The 23,930-nt window shown below is 44.6% G+C and overlaps 1 protein-coding gene across 1 annotated transcript; it reads left to right on the forward strand.

Moving 5' to 3' along the window:
- The first annotated feature begins 1,722 nt into the window (after positions 1-1,722).
- On the forward strand, positions 1,723-22,006 carry LOC127381830 (OX-2 membrane glycoprotein-like). Its single transcript, XM_051612695.1, has 5 exons — positions 1,723-1,867; positions 13,904-14,050; positions 15,630-15,965; positions 20,821-21,132; positions 21,666-22,006. The coding sequence occupies exons 1-5, from the start codon at positions 1,723-1,725 to the stop codon at positions 22,004-22,006; spliced, it is 1,281 nt and encodes a 426-aa protein (XP_051468655.1).
- The last annotated feature ends 1,924 nt before the right edge of the window (positions 22,007-23,930 follow it).

Here is a 23,930-nt window from a genome sequence, read left to right on the forward strand (position 1 = left end):
CTGGGCAACCTGTGCTAGTGTCTCGCCACCCTCATAGTGAAGAATTTATTTCTAAAATCTAATTTAAATCTACCCTCTTTCAGCTTAAAAACATGCCCTCTCATCCTATCACTACATGCCCTACAAAGGAAGATTTAAAATCAGGCAAGTTGTTCAACATTTTCTTCCCAAATTTTTTATTACAAAAATGGAGGGAGCAAAAAAACATGCTTAAGCAAGAACACAAGCACATAATCACCTTATGAGCTTTTGTGAGCAGTCAAGTAACTGGTCTCAATTCTATGCATGTGTCCAGAAATACTGTTTGCAGAGGGGTGGTGGACTATGGGGAGGTTATGTTCTGGTATTGCAGAGAGCCAAACCTGAGACTGCAGCAGGAGTGAGCTGCAAGAGTTGTGTCACGGGGGCAACATCTGGGAATCTTCTAATGAGAGGTGTGCAGCTGTGACCTGTGCAGAATCAAGTTTCATAGTCTTCTAAGTGGTCAGAAGTTTTGTTTTGTGTGCAGTCTTGATTTTTTTATTTAATTCCCATTTCATCAACCTTTTCCAAAACCAAACAAACTAAAAAGCAACAAAAATCAGTGGTGTTCTTGCATTTTTAAAATTTCTATCAGTAATTCTGTAAGATCCCTGCTAAAAAAAAAAAAAAGACTGTAGAAGTCCAGCAGAACGTGCAGCCTGAGTTGCTTCTAGTAATGAAGCACCTAAATTTCAATAGAGAAACATTGTCTGACAGTGGCAATTGCCACTGATTCATCTTGGTTTAATTGTCAAGTCCTGTCCGTGTCTCTCTGTGATAACCTTTTCCTGGACAGATTTGTCATTGGAAATGACTGGCAGTAAGCTTGGTAACATGAGAGAGATGTTTATTCTGACAGCAGAAGTAGGATAGTTAGCAAGGCTGCATATTGCTGGCTTAAGCACTCAAGAAAAGAGTGCCTTGGGAGCAGAAAGTGTCCCTTTCTAAGTTATCAGGACAAAATCATATTCATTGTGCTCTTCAGAGCAGGCAAAATCTTCCTTCCTCTTGCCCATGTTAACAAGTGCATATTCTGTCTGATTATGAGTGTTAATCACAGAAGCTTCATGTTTTACATCATGGCTGATAGTAGAGTACCAGAGGTCACTGGAATTCATAGAATCTTTGAGGGCAAAATGTTCCTGAGAGGAAGTGAAAGACAGAGAGTTATTAGCTTCAACATGATTATACTCTGAAGAAGTATGCAATGAGAACAAATGTGGTATAGCCCGTGTGCTTGTGCAGCTCATCACCACACACACAAGGGAGTACAGTGGCACAATGGCAGGTAGGAGAACCTCGATTATCCACTGCCTCAAGTTCCCCCAGGGCTGTCCCAGGAAAGCCACCATCCCGGTGGTCCCACAGTGACATCTACCCAATGAGTGAATGGGAAGAGTTCTCCAGATCACATTACAGATGTGGTGGAGGGGAAAGTACTAAGTATGTGGGATATGTTATCAATGCATGTGAGAAGAGAGCATTTGGAGCTTGTTTATGTAGGATTTAATATGAGATGTTGCTGGGAAGAACCAGAAGGAGAGATCAGGGTGACTTGCAGAGAAAAAAATAACAACAAACAAACAACAAACAAATTAAAGAAGGATAAAGAGAGGGCAAGTGGAGTCACAGCCAACTGTCACAGAGACAAGTAGGGTGCAGGGTGTGCGAGTCAGCTGAAACCCAAGTGTGTGGGTGTGCATGTCTCTGCAGGAGACACACTGTCCTGGAAGGGGTCCTGGCCTCACAGGAGATTCAGTGGTGGCTGACCCCCTCCCTGGCAGCCCACATCTAACGCTCTCCTTGAAAATGGAGGGAGAAGAAAGAGCCGTCAGTGAAAAAGGAGGTAAGATTGTGTGGGTAAATGTTTTCCCAGCTCTGTTTAGGCTTGTCCCTTCTTTTGCCTCTTGAAGGTGTTTGCTAGTGGGTCGTGGGTGATTGTGCATCTAAATAGCTAGCAGAATGACTCATTGAATCTAAAGGGATGGTGTGAACTGATTAAGTACTTGGAACCAGAAGTTAAAAAATTATTTGCTCTGATGCTCTTAATTTGAACCCACTGGGTAATAAAGCCAGTGGCTAAGTACAGGCTTTATAGTATCATTCTCTATTCTCTGTGGTAGTTGCAGTATTTTAAGTGCATGTTGCTGAGTTCATGCTGACACGCTGTATGAAAGGTGGCTACCTTTCATACTCTCTAAGTGGAACAGAGGTCTCTGCTCCACTGGTTAATAAATCCAAAAGGTTCTCTTTTATTTTTCAAATCTAGAAGTAAGAAATAATTGTTAAAACTTAATTCCTGCAAAATCTGTCTCAGATTTTCCCAGTTTATAAAAATCTTTTTGTCTGTTTGGATTCTATTTGGTATTAAAAATCTCCTGACCTTGAGGACACTTCACTGGAAATAATTCCTGAGTTTTGAATTGAGGCTTTGTAAAATTTTGAGATTTAGAAATTCAAGAAGTTTTAAGGAGCAGAGCAATCAGGACAAAAGGAATTCCCTAACTATCTTCAGGGGCATGAGGCTCACCTCCCCTGTTTGGTATTGCAAAGAACTGGGAGGGCAGCAGAATTTCTCCTAATGTGCCTGTGAAATTAGAAGAGTAGGCTCTTTATTTTCATAAGTGGCTGGCTTCCAATCCACCAAGTGAAGTCTGGAGTGCCTCTTTTCCCCTCCAACATTTAATTCTACCCAAGCCTTAATCACAGCCATGTTTTTCAGAACTATTCCAGCCTACAGGCTTTGAAAAGCTGCTATCATTGATCTTCTCTTATCAGTAAAGAGACTGAAGCATCCCAGACACTGATGGTGCAGAAGGAGCAAACATGAAGACTCTTGAGATTTTGTTTGAGTCTTTCATTACACATAGGCCAAGATTGATACTTGGAAGGGACGGCTCCCAATTGTGTAAACAACCTGCTCAGGACAGTCTTCAAACCACACTCTGGGGTTTTTGGGACAGCAAAAACTCTCAAAACCAGACAGCTACTTGGCAGGTTCCCCATTACAGTTTCATCCCCTCTTCCCACAGTCCACCCCACACTCACATGTGTAAACGATGAGCTCATTTAATCACACGTTTTTCTGTGTTGCCCACTCTCTTCAAAATTTTTCTGCTAAACACTCACAGATCTGCCAGGCACCACCTTTAGTTTTACTGATGTCATCTTCATTTAAAAAAAAAACAAACGGGTTGGGCTGCTAAATGGGAGTGCTTTGTTCTGCAGTACATAGAGCTCCTGGTGATTGTTCATCTTTGGTGACTCAAGAGGCAACTTCACTAACCTTCTGCTGAAATTAACTATTTACAAAGCAGAGGTAGCAAACCACAAGCACTCAGCTGCTGTCTCTCGAAGCCCAGCATATTAACACAGACAAGTATACGAGACTGAAATGCATCGCTTGAGAAGTGACTGCTCCCTCACCCCTGCCTCCATGATGATGAGATTGGGCAGAGGAGCAGGGCACACACCAAGTTATATAGGTAACTCTTAAATTAACTTGGTGTGCATTGCCAGAGATCCTGAATCTAACTGCAAAGCAGGGAAGTAGGGAAGTAAGATCAACTGGGCAATGTGTTTATCATGCCAGTCTTTCCTGCCTGTCCTCTCTTGCAGTGCAACCATTTGTTCCATTCTGATTTCTAAGAAATTAATTGTTCAACCTGGCAGTGCAGGTTTGTTGTCTTGAGGGGGTTTTTTGTTGGTTTTTTTTGGGGGGGGGTTGTTTTTGTGTGTGTCGTGGGAGTTTTTTTGTTTTTTCTTTCCTTTTATTCCTTGTAGAGACAGTGGCTCATTGGAAAGAGAAACCTTATTCTGTTCCAACAGAGATTTAGCCATTCCTTGAGACAAGATTAACCAAAGCTTTTAGGCCTCCAAGTATTAAATCTCGCCTTGTTTTTCAATTGAAGACTTCTTTTATTACTAAAACTTGTTGGCAATAGCCCAGTTAAACAGCTTTTTATTAGAAGTTACTATGCTGAAACTGAAACTTTTTGTGGAAACACTCCAGTTTTGATGAAACTGTAGGCAAGTGAGGTTATGCTCATGAGCAGAAAGCTGAGGGGAGAAAGGAGGAGGAGGACAAAAAAGTACCTCCACAGATAGAAATTGCCCAGTGGCTGGGGACACTTATCTAGGACATGATCAGGAGGTTCAGCCTCCTCAATTGTTTGATTAAAGCACTGTTACACTCAGCTTCTGAAATGACAGGTGAGTGCTGTGGTCTGTTGGCCACTGGCTGCCAGAGAGTGGGGCTGTGTATCATTGTTATGGTTTATGTGCATACATTTACTTCACACGTGGGCTTAACGAGAAGATTTTCTGCATTCCAGGCAAATATGCAAATTGTCTCTCCTGCAGGAATATGATGAACACCTTGTCTTTCTGACCTATGGAAGTTTTGGACTCAATTGCCCCAGAGAGCAGCAAAAACATTAACTTTTAGTCCTTACCTTGACGATACTTGGTGGATGGCTGTTAGTCTGTGCTGGAGAAAGAAGAAAACACGTGTGATTGTCATTCTTTGGTGCAGAAGCAGGATACAAGGACTTTCTGCAGCACAGGATTTACTCAGATTTAATTAGACTGAGCACAGGCAGTGCAAAAGGATGAGCTAGTGTGGCATTATTTGGGAACGAGTTGAATCTCTGAGAACTAAATAAATCTGGTGGTTTTTAAGATTCATCTTTTATCTCGTTTAGCATTTACTTACATCATGCAGCACTGCTCATTGACCTTAATAAAACCTAGATGTGCAGCCATGTAGGGATTTTTTTGTGGTTTGGTTGTTGTTTTGGTTCTTTTTAACTTGAATCAGTTTTACGTGTCTCTTTCAGAAATGGCTGTTCTTGCTTGCTTGCTCTCTGTACTTTATGACCAATGCAGCCTTAATTTTGCCTGAGATCACTAGCTGGGTGCTGGAGTGCAGAGGCACTATGTCATGTGCCTCATCCCCAAGTACGTGCTGGGTGTTTGTGTCCATGTGTTTGGCAGTCTTGGACTTTCTGCAGATTTGTCTCTCTGTCCCATAAACATTTGAGCAACAAGAGATTCTTGTTTGTTTCATCCTTGCTCACAGCTGTATTTTCATCTGCCTAGCTGGTTCTTGTTACGAGGTTGATTGAACTATTGGTTGTTCCTATGAAATTTCAGAGCTGAGCTTTTACTTTTGCCTAAGATAACAGGCTTTTCAAGTTTACTTCCTGACTGAAGGAGAGATGTCAGTCTCTCACTATTGAGTGAAAGCTGCCATCTTAGACAATTTGCAGTGTTTTAAAATATTATTGTGCTGCCCTGACACTGCCTTGAAATTGCAATGCACACAACTAAGAAGAAGCTGCAAATACTGCAATTTGTGAAAGTGGTAAAAGTATTATACCATCTCTGCATGAATGGCTTTGCCCACTGATGGAAAAGGTAGCAGTCTGAATCAAAATGAAGACCTCATGATTCACAGGAACAGTTGTGATCCCAGCTACTATGAGAGTCTTCCCTCTTTGCATACTTAATATGGGGAACCTATTTTATTAGGAGAATATCTTATACTGATGCATGTTTAGAAAAACTCCTAAGCTGTGCTTTTCTATGGGGAATGCAGTCTGGAATGGGTCCAAATGCAGCTGTGTGCTGTGCTAGCAGCCCTCTTCCTTCAGTACCTCTGCCTTGTTTGCAGGGGACAAACAAAGCAGAGGTGTAGCACAAGCATCATGCAGAGTAGGTATTCCCAGCTGTGGTTCAGATGCTTGCAAGCCTGCGGGTTGGCTGTGGTGTGTGAAGGCCAAATTCATCAGCCCAGGAGGCAGCTGCGAGGTGGTGGCTGACGCAAATGCAGTTTAGGAGGCTGGAGGAGACTGTTGCTCTCTCATGCTGTCTTCTCCAGAGACCAAAATAACCCAGAGACACCCCAAATAATTCAGTGTAGTGGAGCAGCTAGAGGGCAGGTAGACCCCACTGGATGAAACATTTTCCCTGGCTGGGATGCAAAATGCCTTACTGTGGCTGCTGCCTATAGCCAGGCTTGTCCCTACCACTTGCCTCTGCTGTAATGCTGGGTGCTGGTGGAGGATTTCCTTACGTCATCACCTGGGCCATGCTATGCTACCCCCTCCTCCAGAGTGCTTGAAGAGTCTCTTTACTTACTTCCCTTGTGGGAGTATCTTTTTCTCTTGATGGGGATGAACGATCTCCACCTAGGGTATGAATACAAGGGTGAACAGGTTAGGTCTAGCGCTGGTTATTCCTTGCTTCCTACTGTCAACCCCCAGGTGCCCAACATTGTGTGGGAAAACTGCTCCACCAGCTTTTTGGACAAGTCACTTTATGCAGCTTCTCTGTCTCTGCCCTCTCAGCTTTTCCCCATGGTCCCCAGGTGACAGCCCCTGGCAGGAGAAGGGGCTTCCCTAGGGAAGGAGAGGCACAAGGCACAGGTCCACGGGTGGACGGGTGTCAGGGACCAGCAGGTGATGGCAGGCATTACAGCATTTGGGTGTTCCTGCAAACTGCCTCTGTCACCCTGGAGAGCCCAGCACTAGCTCAGCAAAGTCTATGGTTTTGAGGATCCATCAGCCTTTCTGGGCTTGTTCACATTAAATGTCTCCGAACAGGTGAGTGAGCAGTAAATGCTGGGAAGAGTTATGAGAGAAGCAGCACTGTCTTCCCCCCCTCAAGTTATGCACATCACCCTATGCTGTGGTGTGTCTGGGTGAACAATCAAAAGGAAGAGAAACATGGCAGTTGTGCAACATGAACTGCAAACCCACTGGTAAGTGGACAGGTCAGTTCTTGACACATTTAATCTCCCTTAGCAAATAAACTTTGCTGTTTCAAGTAGAAGTCTACTTCCAGGTTGAAGTAGTTGCCTTTGGCAACTTTAAGATCCTTTATATTACATCTGAACTGCTCTTTTACCAAGTTTTTTGATAATAAGAGAATAAGAGTTAGGCTCACAGGAGTGTGCATCTTTGCTTGTAGCTTTGTGCTTGTAAAACGCCTGTAATTTCCAAACATTTTACATTGAGGTATCGATATTTATATGCTGGATTTATATATATATGTATTATAAAAATGTACTAAGGGACTGTAAAGCTGTCAAGTCATATGAAGTTGGGAAATGTGCCCAACTTGCCAGTGGAAGTGCATTATGAGTCAGTCTCTAATTGCATATTTGCATATTCATTTTCTTTCCCAGGACTGGAGGTACATAAATAATGTTACCATTTTTTGTTGCTGTCAGTACTTTCCTTGCTAAACATGTGATCTTAGATCTTAATTATTTCATGTATTACCCAAGTTCGGTAATTAGCATGAAATAATTTCTCTCTGCACATGCCCCTGTTGCTGTCAGAGTAGCAGAAATTTTCACAAATATTAGTGGATATTCTGAGTTCCTGATAAGAGCAAGAAATTAGGTTGCTTTTATTACAGCTGGGAATAAAGTTAATCCCACCTCATTCCAGGTGGCCTACCTGATTTTCTTTGAATTGTACATAGCATTTTGCACACACTAAGCATAAATTCCCATACATTAGCTGGGGGTGCCAGTGTGAACACTTCATGTAATTTGGTCCTAGAAGTGCTTTTAGATACGTTTTAAATAAAATATGTATACATAATTTTTGTATATTTATAATACACATAATTCACATGAGGAGTGTATCTTAACTGTCAGTTATCATGAGTTTGATGTAAGTTGTTTTCTGGTCATCTTGTTTATATGCAGTTGGCTTCTCATTTTTTATCTTTTGCTTAGATGGAAAGGTTGTTGGGTTTAGATAGCTCTTCCCCTCGACTGTCAAAAGATAAGTAACATATGTTCCTGTACAAATGAAACCTGTAAACTGCTGCATGACCCTTCGATAAAGTCATCTTATTCAGTCAATAATGTGTAATTCTGTGGGAAAATATGTCACGCAGTCTGAGAACTAAAAGCATTTTGCAGCATCTGCATCCATGCTATAGACATGTAGCTGGCTTTTTTGAGGTAGATGCCCAGCAGTTAGAGGAGGAGAACCAGAATTGCCTGTGTTTGGAGGATTTTTGGTGGGGTTGGCTTTTGTTGGGTTTTTTGGGAGGCAATTCTAAGCATAGCTTTATCAATTAAAATGCTCAGAAATAGTTCTGGCCAGAAGTCTCAAAAGAGGAGAAACGTGAGTCAACTATTAAAATCAAAACAAAGGCAGAATTCATTTTCTTTGTTGCTATAGTTTCACTTTGCTGTTCGCAGAGCAGCCCTATGAGCTGTTGTTCAGGCTGCAGAGGCTGTCATACTCAGGAAGTGGTTAAGCCAAATATAGAGGTGACACTAAAAAGTTAGCTCTCCAAACAGAGGGGTTAAAGTAGCAAACGTGGGGATACATAAGAAGAACAGCAGGTCAAGAAATTAAATGCAGAGGAGGCAGCAGGGTCTACGGGTAAATGGTGGGGACTGAAATTGTTCACCTCCTGGTTGCAATATATTCTCCCAGTAGCTGCAGCATTAAGCCACCTGCTATTAAGAGCAGAGTTTGTGTTAGATCCTCTTTGCACACCTGAAATTAAGTCTGCCCTAAGTCTGATTTTACTGCAAACCCATCTGCCAAAATCCCAAGGAACGAGGTAGTGGGTGCCGTTCCTGTCCCCAAAGGGGGACTTCCTGTGTGGAGGTAGTGGGATGCTGCTGGTATGGTCACACACACACATCCACCTATATGAGTCTATGCCAGCCTAACCTGCTTTCAGAAATACAACACTCCTCTGATCTGCTGTGGGACACGGCAGCACTACCCTTCAGGAGGGAGGACTTCAGTGGGCAGCTACTGCTGCTGTCATTTCCATCTAACTATTCTCCCTCAACAAGAGGTAACTGATCCAGCTTTTTCTTAAGCCAGACTGGGAGCCTGCCCTGCTGTGGAGCAGGGGAGCCCTTCCCAGCTGGCCATCAGTCTTTGTCTCTCAAGTTGCCTGGTGAGCAGCAACAGCCGGGGCTGGACCTCCAAAGCACTGGATCTTTGCCGAGATGCTGAGTCACTGAAAAAAAACAAAACTAAACAACAACCAAACCAAACAAACACACAAAAAAACCAAACCAAAACAAAACCAACCAACCAACCAAAAAAAAAAACACAACAAAAAAACCACTCCCATTCTTATCACTTCTCCATCCCTCTGAACTTCTGCAAGGTCTGTGATTTTTCAGAAAGACCCAGTTTTACCAGCAATCAGGCAGCTATGACTCAGGAGTGATCTGCTACACAAATCTCACTGTGAGCCAGCACTGATAATCAATAGGAGATGGAGCAAGATGGGCTGCAGCTTCTCTCTGTCCAGCTAGGGCAGCTAGTTAATACTTTCCCTGTGTTACCTCTCCTGACACTGGTTTGTTACAGTAGGGTTTTTGAAAGTGAGGAAACAGGGAGTGGAACTGCATGGGCACAGGCTTTGACACAGCACTGCTGGTGCCACCTTTTCTGGTGCCAGTGGAACTTCCTCCCCTCTGATGGCGGATAAGGGTTTCACAGCCCCATCAACAGTGAGCAGGCAAATCTGCTTTATGAAAACCTTTCTCGTAGTTGACTGATTCCTGATGGTAAAAAGCAGTTAGGAATGTTTTCAAAAGCAGCAGAAGTCACATCCACTAGTGTGATACAAGCAAATGGGATTCTGCAGGCTTGGGAGAAAAGAACCTGGAGCTGAAACCCTGTAGGCACGTGAGCTCATCACTGCTCAGCGCTGTAACTGGGGATGACCCACCAACCTCACAAGGATTTTGTTGGCCTTGACTCAAACTGCTGCTGAGAGCAAGGCTTCCTGCTTTAGGGACTTTTACCCTTTCCATCATGGTCAGGTAAAGCTGTCACACTTTAAACATCTGGTCACAGACATGCAGGGAGTTGAGAGACGCACTCTTCTTCAGAAACAATCAGAACAATTAATGTTGGCAATTTAATGCCTCATCTGAGCTCCTTAAGACCAAGTAAACAGTCAGGGTACATACTGAGAGCTTACACAATTTTTTCTTTGATCTACTGAGAAGACAATGGCAAAGAGAGGGGATTTTCTTCTTCTGTGTGTGGGCCTTCAAGGAAATCCTCTGTACACATAGTGATTTTTTCATTGTTTCTACTAGGAAGGGTATTACCAGAGAGCCCTGATTACCATCCCGCAGAAGTACAAAGGCACAGGTGAAGAGCTAGGACACTATTTAGCAAAAGCAAGGTGGTGACGCAAACACCGAGCAAAGCAATAGCCAGAGAGGCTGGATGCCTGGTGGGAGAGCTGCCCAACGCCTGCTATTCTGATGTGGTTTTGCCCTTTCCAGATGTCTTCACCTATGGATAGCCAGGCTAGGCAAAACTTCTCTGTGTACCACCACACTGCAAGGTTGGATGGTGACAGAGCTGTGGCACTGTGGTGGGGTCCCCCAGCCTGCTTGGGACAGCCCCAGGAACCCTGTGCAGCACTGCCAGCTACAGTGCTGGCTCTCACCCACTTATGTCCAGCGATCTGCCTCTCACCTTCCCCCTTTCATAGTGTTTAAGCACATTGGGTTAGGCATCCTTGAAAATCCCAGGTTGGTGCAAAATAACGTGAGTTGCCACGTGCCCAGAGCAAACCTCCTTGGAATCATGTTTGTGAAAGAAGTAATGGCTTGAGCCACCTAGTTTTGTTGGAGGGCATTCATGACTATTATTTGAAAAATTCCAGCTATATGACTTTATTTCACTGCTTTGTAATGTGCTGCTTCCAGTGCTCGAGCTTTCCTGCATGTCCTGTTCGGATGGGATAAACTCAGAAATAAATTCAGAAATATCCTAGTGCTATAACATATCCCAGGTAAGAGGAAAATTTCTAATACAAATTGCCCCTCTTTCTATGGGTGACACTGAAAAGTGCTGTGCTGTACAGTGGTGAATCCTGCTGAAAGCCCTTGCCCCAGGTAGGACAGTAATGGCAGCCTGTTGGCCATATCAGACAGGCAGCCTCGCTGGTGTCCAGTACCACTGAGGAAACCTACACTGAACATCTCTGGCACAGACAGTGTCGAAGGCAACCTGCCTGTAAGGGGTGGCTTCCACTGAGCACCCTTCTCTGTCATCACAGCTCCTTAGGAGGCAATCTATTCCTACCTGCTGTTGTACATAACTGTAGTATATTTACATAAACCATGTATAAAATTTAAATATGTTTAATATATTGAGCAACCTGGTTCCAGTGGGAGATGTCCCTGCCCATGCAGAGGGGTCAGAACTAGATGACCTTTAAGGTCTTTTCTAACCCAAACTGTTCTGTGATTGTATAAATTAATCTATGTACAGCATATATAAAAAGTCTTTATGAGACATGGTGCAACAGATACAAGTTGTCAAGGTGAACCTCTAAGTGTAGTTCTCCTACATGGAAACCTGAAAGTATTCTCTGCTTCTTGTGTTCCTCACCTGTAGCACCCTTCCTCTCTTTAGCAGGCTCTCAATGCTGAGAGCCTACAGATGAAGTCACCTCTGTAAAAGCATCCTGAGGCAGTACTCTTGACATACCAAGAACTGTATTGTTAATCGTAATTTGTTTGCTAAGTTACCTTTGTTTAATCAAGAGTCTCCTCATGTTGCCTTAAGGCAACAGGGTTGCTTTGTGGGTTGCCCAGGATTCCTTAAAGCTGACTCATCGCAGGTATAATTTGACCTGCATGTTTTATAAAATCACTCTCTTAGCCCTCTTGTTTAATAATTAAATATAAAATGGTAATGAACCTACCTTATATTTGGTAGGCAGTTCCCCATCCTTCCACCGGATCTCTGCACACTGAGGTAGCAGATTTTGGTGTGGTTTCCCTGCTGGCTGAACCGTTTTCTATACTGTGTGTGTTACAGAGCAAAACTGTGACCAAAGAGGCTCATTATCTCCCACACAGTACATGTATGCAGCACCCAGATATTGGCCACCTAAATAAACAACCCCAAAGCCTCCACCACAGACAAGCAGTGACGATGGGGGTGGGAGAGGAAGAGGGGAGGAATGGATGAGTGATGCAGCTTCCTGGGGTGCTGGGGCAGGCAAGGGTGTGCTGCTGCTGGTGGCCTCCATGAAGTGACTAGCAGGTTGCAGTACAGACTCCCTCTAGGATCCCTCCACTGAAAGAGCAGCTCGGAGTGCTGTCAGCTAGAGGAAACCATCATGCTTTTCTGAGAAATGGTGTGACAAGCTGAACGGTAAAAAAGAAACCTTTCAAACCCCAACAAAGCACAGCCTTTGCTATCAAAGCTTTCCAACGCAATCTGGTTTTACTTCCTTCTCTTCTTTTTGTCTCCTGAGCCACAAGAAAGAAGAAAAATAGAAGAACCAGAAACACAATTTGCAGGGCTTGAGGTTCAGGTGTATGTTGTAATTCACGCATTTTATTTGTGATACATTGCTGGGAGAAAAGCAAAACAAAACAACTCTGCTGCAGACTTTGTAGAAATGTAAGTCACCTAATCAGAAAGCAGTGACCTGAAACTTAGTTTACCAGTACAAGTTTGGTTAGCAAATGAGGTTTTGCCACCCCATTTGTGAGAGACCAACAGGCTGAGGATTTTGTTGGTTTCAGCAATGTGGTCACAGCTGGCAGAAAAGGAGAAACCTAGGCATAAACATGACAAAGCAAAAAGGCCCAAAAGCAATCACTCAAACTAGCTGTGTGAGCTGTTTTTCATAGAATCATAGAATGTTTTGGATTGGAAGGGACCTTAAAGATCATCTAGTTCCAACCCCCCTGCAAAGGCAGGGACACCTCCCGCTATATCAGGTTGCTCAAAGCCTCATCCAACTTGGCCTTGAACACTTCCAGGGAGCAGGCAGCCAAAACTCCTCTGGGCAAACTGTGCCAGTTTCTCACGACCATCACACTAAAGAATTTCTGCCTAGCCTAAATCTGCTCTCTTCCAATTTAAAGCCATTACCCCTTGTGTTTTTGCTACCTGTCTATGTATGAGTCCCTCCCCAGCTTTCCTGTAGGCCCCTTCAGCTGCTGGAAGGCCACTATAAGGTCTCTCCAGATCCTTCTCTTCTCCAGGCTAAACAACCACAATTCTCTCAGCCTGTCTTCACAGGAGAGGTGCTCCAGCCCTCTAATCATCTTTGTGGCCCTTCCATGGACTCTCTCCAGGAGTTCCGTGTCCTTGTTATGTTGAGGGCTCCAGAACTGGACACAGTACTCCAGGTTTGGTCTCATGAAAGCAGAGTAGAACGGCAGAATCACATCCCTCAAGCTGTTAGTCACCTCTTTTATGTAACCTCAGGTGAAGGTGGAGAGGAAGAAGTGTTTCTGCAGGACAGCAGCCCTGTCTTTCTGAGGGACAGAGCTGGGGAAGGAGCATGGTTCTGCAGAGATGAGGGCAACCTCAATGGAGGAGAGGGGAGATCAAGGCTGATTTTTCCCCAAAGTAACATATGACCTAGGCCCTGGGTTGGACTCTTGACTTGCAGGTTGCAATGCCTGAGTTAAATTATAGCTCCTCCTGGGTATCTACTGATTTACTCATGGGGTGCAGACGTCTAAGTGGGTCATTAGAGTTTCACATTGGAAATATTTGTACTACTCATGGCAGCCTGATAACAGACCTGAGTTCCTTTCCCTGAGCTCAGGTCAGAGCCAGCCTGGCTTTTCCTCGTGCCCCACCCAGCCCCTGCATGCTCAACCAGTTTAGAAATCGGGGTATGTATTTAGGCACTAGCAAAAACCTAACATATGGAAAAGGCACTTGAGGAAAACCCAACCTTATAACCCTGTTACCCTTGGCTGTCAAGCAGCCTGGCTGGGAAATCTTCAGTGTCTGGCTCTGACATTTGTCCCCTGAAATTTTTATTATTCAGCTGAGTGCCAGAGGGAAAGAATGTTTTCACGAGATGCCTCTTACCGTATGTGCAGGGAGGGGGAATGTCCCTAGAGTAAGAGCAAAATGTATAAAAAAGAGGAAGCTGCGTTCAATGGATCAGTTGCTTGCTCATCTCACTGAGCACACAGCTATGATTTTCACTTGCCTGCTCCTCTCCAGCATCTGGACCCTTGCATCAGGTAACTCCCTTTCTGCTTGACTGTCTGTATCATTATTTTAATGGCATTAGGGACCTCAATGGCCAGCAGTGACAGGGCATGTGTGGCACTGCACACTGCTGGTGTGGTGTTCCAGGCATGTTACTGCTGGATGTGTAGAGAGCATCCTTTCCTTAATGTATGACCAATGCACTCAGAAGCTGCAGAAAGATGTACAAATATATTTACAATTTGAAAATCATAAACCGAGCAAATGTCCAAACTCTTCCACTGATTTGTATGAGTGAAGTTTTATTTCATCTCTTTTTATGGCTGGGATTTGATTCAGAGTATGGCACCAGAGGTACTTTAGCCAGGACAAAATTATTTGTAGTAATGGACGTGGTACTTGTAGGTGTCCACTCAGACCACTAGAACTATGGGCAGATTATTTTATTTTATTAATTTAAAATTATGTAGAAAAGCCTGAATTTGCTTCAATATAGCTTCCATGGTTATGATTTGTATTCTGCCTAAGGCAGTTCACTGAGCTCTGAAAAGCAAAATCACCAGCACAGCTTCACTGCTGGCTTCTTGGTCTGTGGCAGGCCAAGTCATCTTCCTGGCCATGGCCACAGCAATGGAGGGGGCAGGACCCGAGTAAGCTACATCAGGCAGGTTAGAGAAGTGTACTTCTGGGCACTACTGACAGCCTCACTCCTCTTTAAAACCTGCAAAGGTACTTCCACTTCTTGTAAACTGAATTATGTTTTCAGTGCTGTAACTGTCTCTGCTACCTCCCTTCCCATCCTGATCTACACAAATTAACTTTAAAAACCTTTATCCTAAGAGGACTGTGGAGCTGAGCTGCCAAACCTCAAAGCACCCACTTCTCTTGCCTGTCCCCTTAATAGTTTTTCCACGTGTCTGAATTGGAAGAGTTGGCTGAATATTTTTTCTCCTTTTCCCTGGAAATACCATAGCATTTATGCTATGAAAGTTTTCCATCTGTGGGCCTTCAGCAGAGTTTCAGCTGCTTCCCAGCTGCATGGCTTCAAACATGACATAGAAGAACAGATGCAATTTGTCTCCAGTCTTCTCTACCTTACTTTTTAATTATTTTTATCTTATTTCCTGGTCTCTTGGCAGTCTCTGACAGGTGTGGATGCACAATGTATAGTGATAAACACAATACTTTTTAGCAGCTCTTCTGATCTGCTTCTCTCTGTGCCACAGGAGGGCTCAGAGAGCAGTAATGCACTGGTGGCTCTTTGGGCATTAACACAGCTCAACTCTTAGGGAACATTTCCATAGGTACTCATGGGATAACAGTCTTAGCAGATAGAAATCAGTCACTCTGACACAGGAGCTGCCTTTCTTGGTGGTTCTCTCTGCAGTGCAGGTATCAGGCTGATGAGACTTCTCCTGTTATGTCAGGTCCAGAAAACTCTTAGGGCAATCCTTTCTAGCTGAGTTTTCACTTTCTCGCTGGACAGAGGGACACCCTCCAGAGGTGCTCTGCCCAAGGATGAGGGCTCGGGGCTGGGGTGGTCTTTTTGCTGGGTTTGGATTGCAGAAAGCTCATGAGAAATACTGAGTGCAGCACCTGCTTCTCCTCCAGGCTCTGTGCAGGTGATGCACAGCAAGGTCCAGTCAGTCCGGGCAGGAGGAAACACTACTTTTTCATGCCGATTGGTCACAAAAGAAGATGTGCTACAGGTGACTTGGCAGAAGGAGATGGATGGGGCTGAAGACAACATAGCGACTTACAGTACAATGAATGGTCAAAAGATAGCAAAGGACTACGTTGGGCACGTGAGCTTTGCTCATAGTGAGTTACAAGCCTCGGACATCTCCCTTCATGGAGTCACCTTCCAAGACGAAGGATGCTACAAGTGCATCTTCAACACTTTTCCCTCAGGGGCTGTCACTGGCAGGATGTGTCTCCAAGTTTATGGTAAGGCATTGTAACTGTGTATGGGCTGTCATTTGGGATATAAGTTGTTTTCCCCAGGAAAAGCCTTCCCTGACCTCTGGTCATTGCTAAATTGCTATGGGGAAGGGTGGCTCAGCTTTCCTCCTGGCTCTCTCTCCCACTCTGGTTTTACCTCTGATTGGAAACCAACACTCAACAGTCCTTTAATTTTCTTTCCCTTTAAGTCAACAACAGTGAGATCCAAAAGCTGACTTGTAACCCATTACCTCCTCCAAGTTTCCCTGGCAGCGTGCTGTGCTGACAGCTGGCCTGCCACAACCATGAACCCTATGCTCCTCTTCCTCCTTTCACTGCTGCTTTTGCCTCCTAAGCCTGGATATCAGACCCTTTTTTTTCTTACTCAACCTTTGGTCTTAAAAAACTCAAAGTATTCAAAAGGCAGAAACACATATGGATGACTAGAGTGTCTGGAAGCTGACTTTGCAGCTACAGAAAAAATGGCAGTAGTTAGACTGGGCTCAGGAAAGAGGTGGAAAAAAAATGGCTGAAATGTAGAGAAGCTTTGCCTCATTATTTTCCTGTGCAGGGCAGCATCAATTAGCTTAAAGAAGAGAGTTAAAACAAATCATGAGTCAAGGTGGCAAAATCTGACACCTCCATATGAGATCATCAGACATAGACAAATGGATGAGATAAAAAAGAATAAGAGTGAAAAGCTGTTTGTCCCTTGGAGGAGGGTCTTTGATTTCTGCCAGTGAGAAGGCTGAGACATTAAACACACCCTGAGGACACCCTTTTAGCTCCTGACATTCTCATGGATGACTTTGTTGTGGGGTTGTTGGCCAAAGATCATGCCCCATGTGGAAAACAACAGTGTCTGGGACCTGCCATGGGTGGTAAGACCCCTGGAAAATATTTTGTATATCCCTAGTACTGTCTGCTGACAAAGACACAGACACCGCCCACACACATACCCATGAGCCAGCAGCCCTTTTATGGTGGAGGGGGGGAAATGCCCTTGGGTTACAGGGGAAAGATTACTTAAGCAACAGGGGAAAAGGAGGGGGGAAATACAAGGGAAAACCAACCCTGGAACAGAAGTTCTTTTTGCTCTCTGTTGGGAAAGCTCCTAGAGCAGAAAAGAGAAATTAGGAGAAATTGCCTCAATATTTCATGTATAAAGAGGAATATGTTCCTAAAAACGCCCAGTGCTGAGTCATTTGGACGATAAACACTGATTTATACACTACAGGAAAATATGGAAGTGCTTGGCGGAGGGAACCCTTTCTCATTTATCATGAAGATCTAAACATGGAGTTAGATTTGTGTTGGGTTTTAGTTTTGTTTTATCCAAGAGGGGGAAATATTTCCCAAAATCATCAGCCCTGTGGCTATGATTCATCCTTTAGCAGAGCTCTACTTTAAAAATAATGTTTTTTCTGCTGCTACACACACTCCTGTGAGCATGCCTTCCTACCTCTTGGACTTTAAAAACCCATAACTGAGAAGGGTTTCATTTATCTTGCAGGCAGGCATGAGCTTCCTGTGCCAGTGTGGGCTCACATGTCACTACTAGGGGCTGCTGGTTCATTAAAGTCATGATGATCTTCCTGAAACCCGTTTTATCAAACATGTTCTGGAGGGTCACCATGAATAAAAGAAGTGTTCAGCACTATGATAGAATATCTTGGTTCACATATGGCATATTTCATTGAAGCTAATTTTTGTGATGATACTTAAAAGCCACAGCCTTACTCACTTACTCCCCAACTTGTAACGATTGGAACAACTTGTCTGACCAAGCCCAGAGGACTCCCTAGGCCAGAGTGTGAAGTCAGAAGGAATCTCCCAAGTCTCATGGATTTAGAGTAAGGTGAGCAAGCCAGAGTCACCAGCTGAAAACGAAACACTGCCAAGTCTTTGCCCTTGAGAGGGGACTGCCAGGGAGTTTTCAGGCTGGTAATTGCCCGATTACAACAGCCTTCAGAAGAGGGGCAGTTCCAGGGTGGGCACCACTGCCTGACAAGGGGAAGTGAAGCCACCTAAGAACTGGAAACAATACTATGAAAAAAGAAGCAGGTGTGACTGGAAGAATCTCAGACATGCCTGGCTGAGAACAGCAAACTCAAGAAGCAGAAATTCCTTACCCTGTAGCAAAACTCATTTTGGAACAGAACCATTCCAAGTGTGCTTGGTAGGTCTCTTTAGAACAACATGCTCCACTCCCCCCTCTGTTTTCCTTTGGAAGTGTTTTGCTGACTTTCATCGCCAGAGAGAACGTTAATGAAAACCAGGAAGGGAATCAAGTGAGCAGGCACGGAGAGAGCCCAGTGGAGAAATGTCATCAATATTTCTTAGACAGGCAAACTGAGGCACAGTGTTGCTGGTGAACACCCATAGGGCTGGAAAAGGCTTATTGTCATCACAAGGCCTACTGTGATTCCTAAGTTTTGTATCAGTCTCTCCAAGACCTCTGTCAAGCCTTTAAACATAAAAAGGACATCACGACCTGACAGTCCTGCTTTAATTACACAAGGTCATTACAGATAATCAAAGCTGATGTACTTTTCTAGAAGGAGCCTTTTCACATGCTTGGGAACACTGCCACAGCTCAAATTTGGGAATGTTTGCATTACTTCTCTGCAAAAGCTACTAAAGCAAGTACATGCACACATCTCTTGTGGGTACTTTTTCAAGGAAAACAAATATTTTGATGAAAGGCAAAAAAAGTTGTTCAGTGTGTGAATCAGACATCAACAGTGGGCATACACTAACAAACAGTATAGCAGCACTTCACTGCAAAACCAGGCATTTGCATGTTTTGACTGTGCATCCATTAGACACTTGCTAAGGGGAAGCTCAGCCCTATAGCATTTTTTTTGCGTAAGTCATTCCTTGGGGTCCGGTGTGGGCAGACAGAAGACTGCTTAGTCAGAAGAAGAGCAGATGTGGTGTGCACGTGTTTCTGCCAAGATACTGAGCAATTTTGCTCATCATTTGCGGGAGTATCTGTGACAGCTTTCCTTTACTGCTTCTGGATGTCGCAATCTAATATTTGAAGCTAATGCTGTGGGTGGATATGTTATTTTTATGCATCCCGTGAGTGAAAGAAGAAGTTCAGGGGTCATTTATTAATCAAAACATAAACTTCTGTTACAGTTATCTTTGCATACATGGGAGATTTTTAAAAGTTCCAGCTGAAATCCCCCTACACATTTTTATTGTTGATCTCAGAGCAACATTAATGAGTTTCATCCACTCCATGGTGTTTGAGTTTCTGTCTATGGGTGATGCAAAAAAAATGAGAAATACCTACTTCTTTATTTTTTAAAGGCAGGCACAACAAAAACAAAAAGAAAAGAAAAAACAACCAAACCAACCAAGCAAACAAACGAAAAAACCCCAACAGAACAAAACCAAAAAAACCCACCAAAAGCAGCAAACCTCATGGCATACAATGTCTTGCATCCACCTTCTGGCATTCATGGCTCGGAGGTTGGGGACAGCCTTGTGAGGTACATCTGGAATTGTACCAGGAGGTTACAGTTACCATTGTGCATCTGGCACAAGCCCTTTCCCCCTTTCACAGAATCATTCAGTGTCTTCTACAGCTTCTTCACTTACAAATCTTGGTTTACCTGCCAAAAGTAAAAAGAATAATTTTTTCCTAAGAAGCAGAAACAGATTTTTTTTTTTTCTTTAAAAGTAGGATCACTTAATTATAGTGATAAGTTTGCTAGTGTTGGGACAAAAAATAATTTCAGTATAAATATTGTGCTGGCCATTGTTATTTTTGTGAGGTAAATAGTATTATACACATGGGGTACTACTGAATATAGTCAGAGATACTTTTTTAATCAGAGGACGTTCATATTAACTCAGACTTGAAAGAAATTAGAATTGCCACTGTAATTAAAAAAAAAAAAAAAAAGTAACAGGCTCAAAAACAAGCAGCTACAAGTAGATTCTGGCTTGGGCCCCTGTGCTATCAGCACGTGCACTGAAGTAGAAGGCAGGCTGGTGAGCTGCCATACAGAAACCTGTGGATTGCACTTCCAGATGGAGCTACATGCCTTTATAGATCTGGGCCTGAGCAAACTGACATAATTAGACTGGCTTTGAGCAGGTGACTGCTAAAAGTGCAGATGACTGCACTTTGCACTAGGTGACCTCCAGAGGTCCTTTCTGACCTAAATTGTAGTATTGTTTTATGGCTGATGGATATACAGGTGATTTGCCATGGAGAATGTGTCCTACTGCGTTCGGCTCTCCCTTGGAATACTTTGTTGAAGGTTTTAAGTGATACATAACATAATGTCCCCCAGACCCCATACTAGAAAGAAGAAAGTTATACAAGCACAAAACCTCCACAGGTGAAATTCTGTGGTCTACACATACAAATTCACTATTAGTGTCTTGCATAAATAGATACCTTTAGATTTTTGGTCCACAAGCCTGCACATCTCAAGTAGTAATAAAGCTAATCCTGCCGATACGTTTAAGGGAAGAGAACAATAATTTTTATTCATTGAAGCAGTTCAGCCCTTTCAGAGGGATGAGGACATGTGGTTTCATGGTTTCAAAGCCTATTGCTCTTGACCCTAATCACCACTTATCTGTTGGGATGCTGCACTGCTGCCATTAATAACAGAATTGAAGCACAGATGTTTCTACCTTCTTGTCCTTTGTTTTGGCCAAGCTCTACATTTCTAGACTGCTGCCTGCGTGTTTTCATGTTTATTTGTCACTGCTGGAGCTTTGGTGAGGGGGAAGTAATACTAGATATCAAGGTTGTCCTCCACGATAAGGTTAAATATAGATGCTCTTTGCTCCACCATAAGCAGAAAGTAAGGGTTTTCTTGCTTTGTGTTTACAGCCATCTCAGAACCCAAAGTGGAAGCTAGGCTTATAGCCAGTCCAGACAGAACTGAGGACTCTGAGAAAGTGGTTGGGATGAGCTGCTCAGCAACAGGGAAGCCAGCTCCAAAAATCACCTGGCGCCTTCCCAGTATCCTGCAGCAGAAACCAAGGGAGTATCACGTCAAACTTGGTAACCAGACCGTGACTGTCATCAGCAATTTCACCCATGCCAACTCCAAAATCCTTCAGAAGCACCCCATCGTCTGTGTGATCCAACACCCTTCTCTGAACGTGACCCTGGTCCTACCCATGGCCAATCTGGTGCAGGGTCAGTATGCAACCCTGCTCCTGGCCTGCAGCAGGGAGAAGACCATGAAATGTCTCCTGGGGTAGATCAGGAAAATCCTCTAAGAAATGAGGGGAAGGTGGGAAGGTGATTGGAAGAGCAGCTGGGGCTGGGCTGGGGAGGGACAGAGGGGGTGCTGAGGAGCATCCAAACACCCTGGGTGATGGCATGCAATGTCTTACTGTCCAGTGTGTCCCCTATACATCCTGAAGTGCCCCAGCTTCCTTGCCTCTGCTGAGGACTTTCAGGGTTTCTCTGTCACGTAGCCTGATGCATCAGCACGATGTGCCAGCTTTGGGTAACTCAGAGGGGCTGTGTGCCTAATGCCTGACGGTGGCATCAGAGCCCAAGCACAGGACCACTGACAGTGCTGCTTATGTGTGTGTGGGCATGTGCTCTCAGCACACTTACTCATCCATCTCACCCTCGGAACTTGCCAAAGGTACTCTGAAAGGGGTTTAGGGTTGTTTTTTTTCCTTCATACACAAACTGAATAGCTGCTGCTTTTCCTGCAGGTCAGGACAGCAGTGTGTCACCAGCTATTGCCATTGTGGTGGGGGTGCTGGTCCCCCTGATTTCCCTCCTCCTTCTCGCCTGCCTCCTCCACTGCCGCCTCAAGTACCTACGTGATCCAGAGAGAAACCAAGCCTGGCCGTGCTGGGTAGGTCTGCCTTTCCCCAGGGTGCTGCAGGACTCACCCGTCACAGGGCTCAACACCAGGACCCATCTGTGCCCAGCCATCCTGGGGCTGGCTGCATGCTGCCCACCCCGGGCTGTACCTGAGGCAGAGAGGGACAAAGGGATCAAAGGGACGGACTCCAGCCAGACAGCTGCATGCTGGGAAGGGGAAACCTGAAGGTGCTTAGGCAGGGCCATAGGTGCCCAACAGCAAGGACAGCTAGAAAGCATTCACTTTCTCAATGACAAGACTCACTGCGGGGGAAGCATTACTCTGTTACTATAATTGTACACAAAATAATTGTGCAAGCAATGGCTGTACCCTTGCACCATTCCTCTGCATCTCCTAAAATAACCTTCCAGCACAGCCAGTGCAGCTTGTGGAGGAAGCAGCTTTGAGGAGGTGTCTCAAGCAAAATGGAGTCTTAGAGGGAAGAGCATGCCTCTGCGTGGCAAGCCCAGGGTGTCACACTGTGGCAGGGGACAAGGCACTGCTTGTTGTCCACTGAGGCTGTCTTGGCACAGGGGGTGCAGGAGGCAAGCTCGAGGTGGTGGTAAACTGAGTGAGGGGACATGACATAGTTTCAGAAAATGGCAGCCTGGTTTTGTGCTGAAGGCACTTCTGCCTCCTTGTGGGATATACCCAGAGAGTGCACCCTTACTTTTGATGGGTGTTTTGGAGACAAAAAACAGTGGGAGGAAATGTGATATATGTCATCTTCCACAGGCACCATGCTTTTAGGTCCAAGCTGCAACCTGCTGCTGTGAGGGGAAAACTTTAGTCTCCCCTGGCACAGAGAGGTGCAAGGACCCATTTGGTAAAGCACACAGCCTGGATCTTTACTCTTGTACTTAAAATATCCATATATTTTGAAAAAGGAAAAAAAAAAACAACAAACAACAAAAAACAAGCTCTCTTCCATTAGGTCCTTCCTGCCTGTGCCAAGGCCAAGACATGTGGGCAGTACAGAGCTGCAGACCGGCGGACTCCACCAGTGCCCCCCAGCCCTGGCACACTGCCGAACAACTGAGCAGCTGCCTACCTCATGCATGAGAGAGAGAAACTGCCTACAAACGCACCTTGGGCTTCCAAGCAAATCTGCTGTGACTTCATGCCAAGAGAAATATAAGAAAGGACAATTTATAAAAGTTATTTATTTATTTTACACTATAATTTTCAGTTTTGTAGAAAAAAGCTGTGAAGTATTTATTTGAGACTCAGACTGACTGTGCGGATCTGCACAATGAAACTCATGTTTTGTATTTTCTGGGGTACTGAATGTTATGTTTATTCCTTTCTGATATTGTAACATTGCAAGCTCAAAACTGGGTGGGGGACTGTCCAAAGAACAGGGAAGCATTTCATAGGGATGCTGGTCTGAAGGGCATTGCTGATGGGCCAAAGGAGACCCCTGCCAGGAGCTGTGGCGCAGAAAAGCCATGGAAAAGCCTAGTGTGCTGCTGTGAGCTTCAGGGGTTTGAACCTGTTCCCCAAAAGGCATTCGAGATCAAGCCAAGACTGTGGCTGGCTTGAACTTGTTACCCAGGTGCCAGGAGTAATCGGACACAAGGAAGCTGCCAACTTCAACTTCCACCAGCCTTCACTAGAAAGTAATGCAAAAGGGCACACAGAAGTTCCCTTCTCTCTTCTTGTTCTGCAGCTTCCACAGCCCCTTTCTTAATTTCCCTAATGCATCACAGCTGCCTGGTGATCCCAGGCAATCCATCTGCCTGCTGGAGGAAGCAGGGAAGTAAAAGGGCAGCTGGAGGAAGGAGTGGGCTGCTTAGTGGGTTTTGTGTACATTACAGTGTAGTGGCTGGAGAGTTGAGTGGGAAGCAGAAGGGTGGTGGTGGGCAGGAATGAAGGGGTGGGTGCTGTATGTGGGCAGATACACACAAGCATGGGACAGTAGGTGTTACCTACTGATAACAGCCATTGCTAATAGTCTGTAGGTCAGATCTGAGCAGTCCTCCTGTTCTTACCTGAATGCCACCTTATGCCCATGAAATTGTGCCTTGCAGACCTAGGGAAGCAGAAATGAGTTCCCTCTCAGCTGGTACAGTCTTGTGGGTAGCACAGAGATGGCTGGTACAGGTTGTCT

Source organism: Apus apus, chromosome 1 (assembly GCF_020740795.1).
Source record: "Apus apus isolate bApuApu2 chromosome 1, bApuApu2.pri.cur, whole genome shotgun sequence".
Lineage (NCBI taxonomy): Eukaryota > Metazoa > Chordata > Aves > Apodiformes > Apodidae > Apus > Apus apus.

Excerpts from the sequence above, each read along its gene's own strand:
- LOC127381830 (XM_051612695.1), top strand. The coding sequence starts at position 1,723 with ATGTCTCTGCAGGAGACACACTGTCCTGGAAGGGGTCCTGGCCTCACA. Across the intron at positions 1,868-13,903 it reads AGCCGTCAGTGAAAAAGGAG|GGAGGGGGAATGTCCCTAGA; the intron begins GTAAGATTGTGT and ends CCGTATGTGCAG. Across the intron at positions 21,133-21,665 it reads CATGGCCAATCTGGTGCAGG|GTCAGGACAGCAGTGTGTCA; the intron begins GTCAGTATGCAA and ends CTTTTCCTGCAG.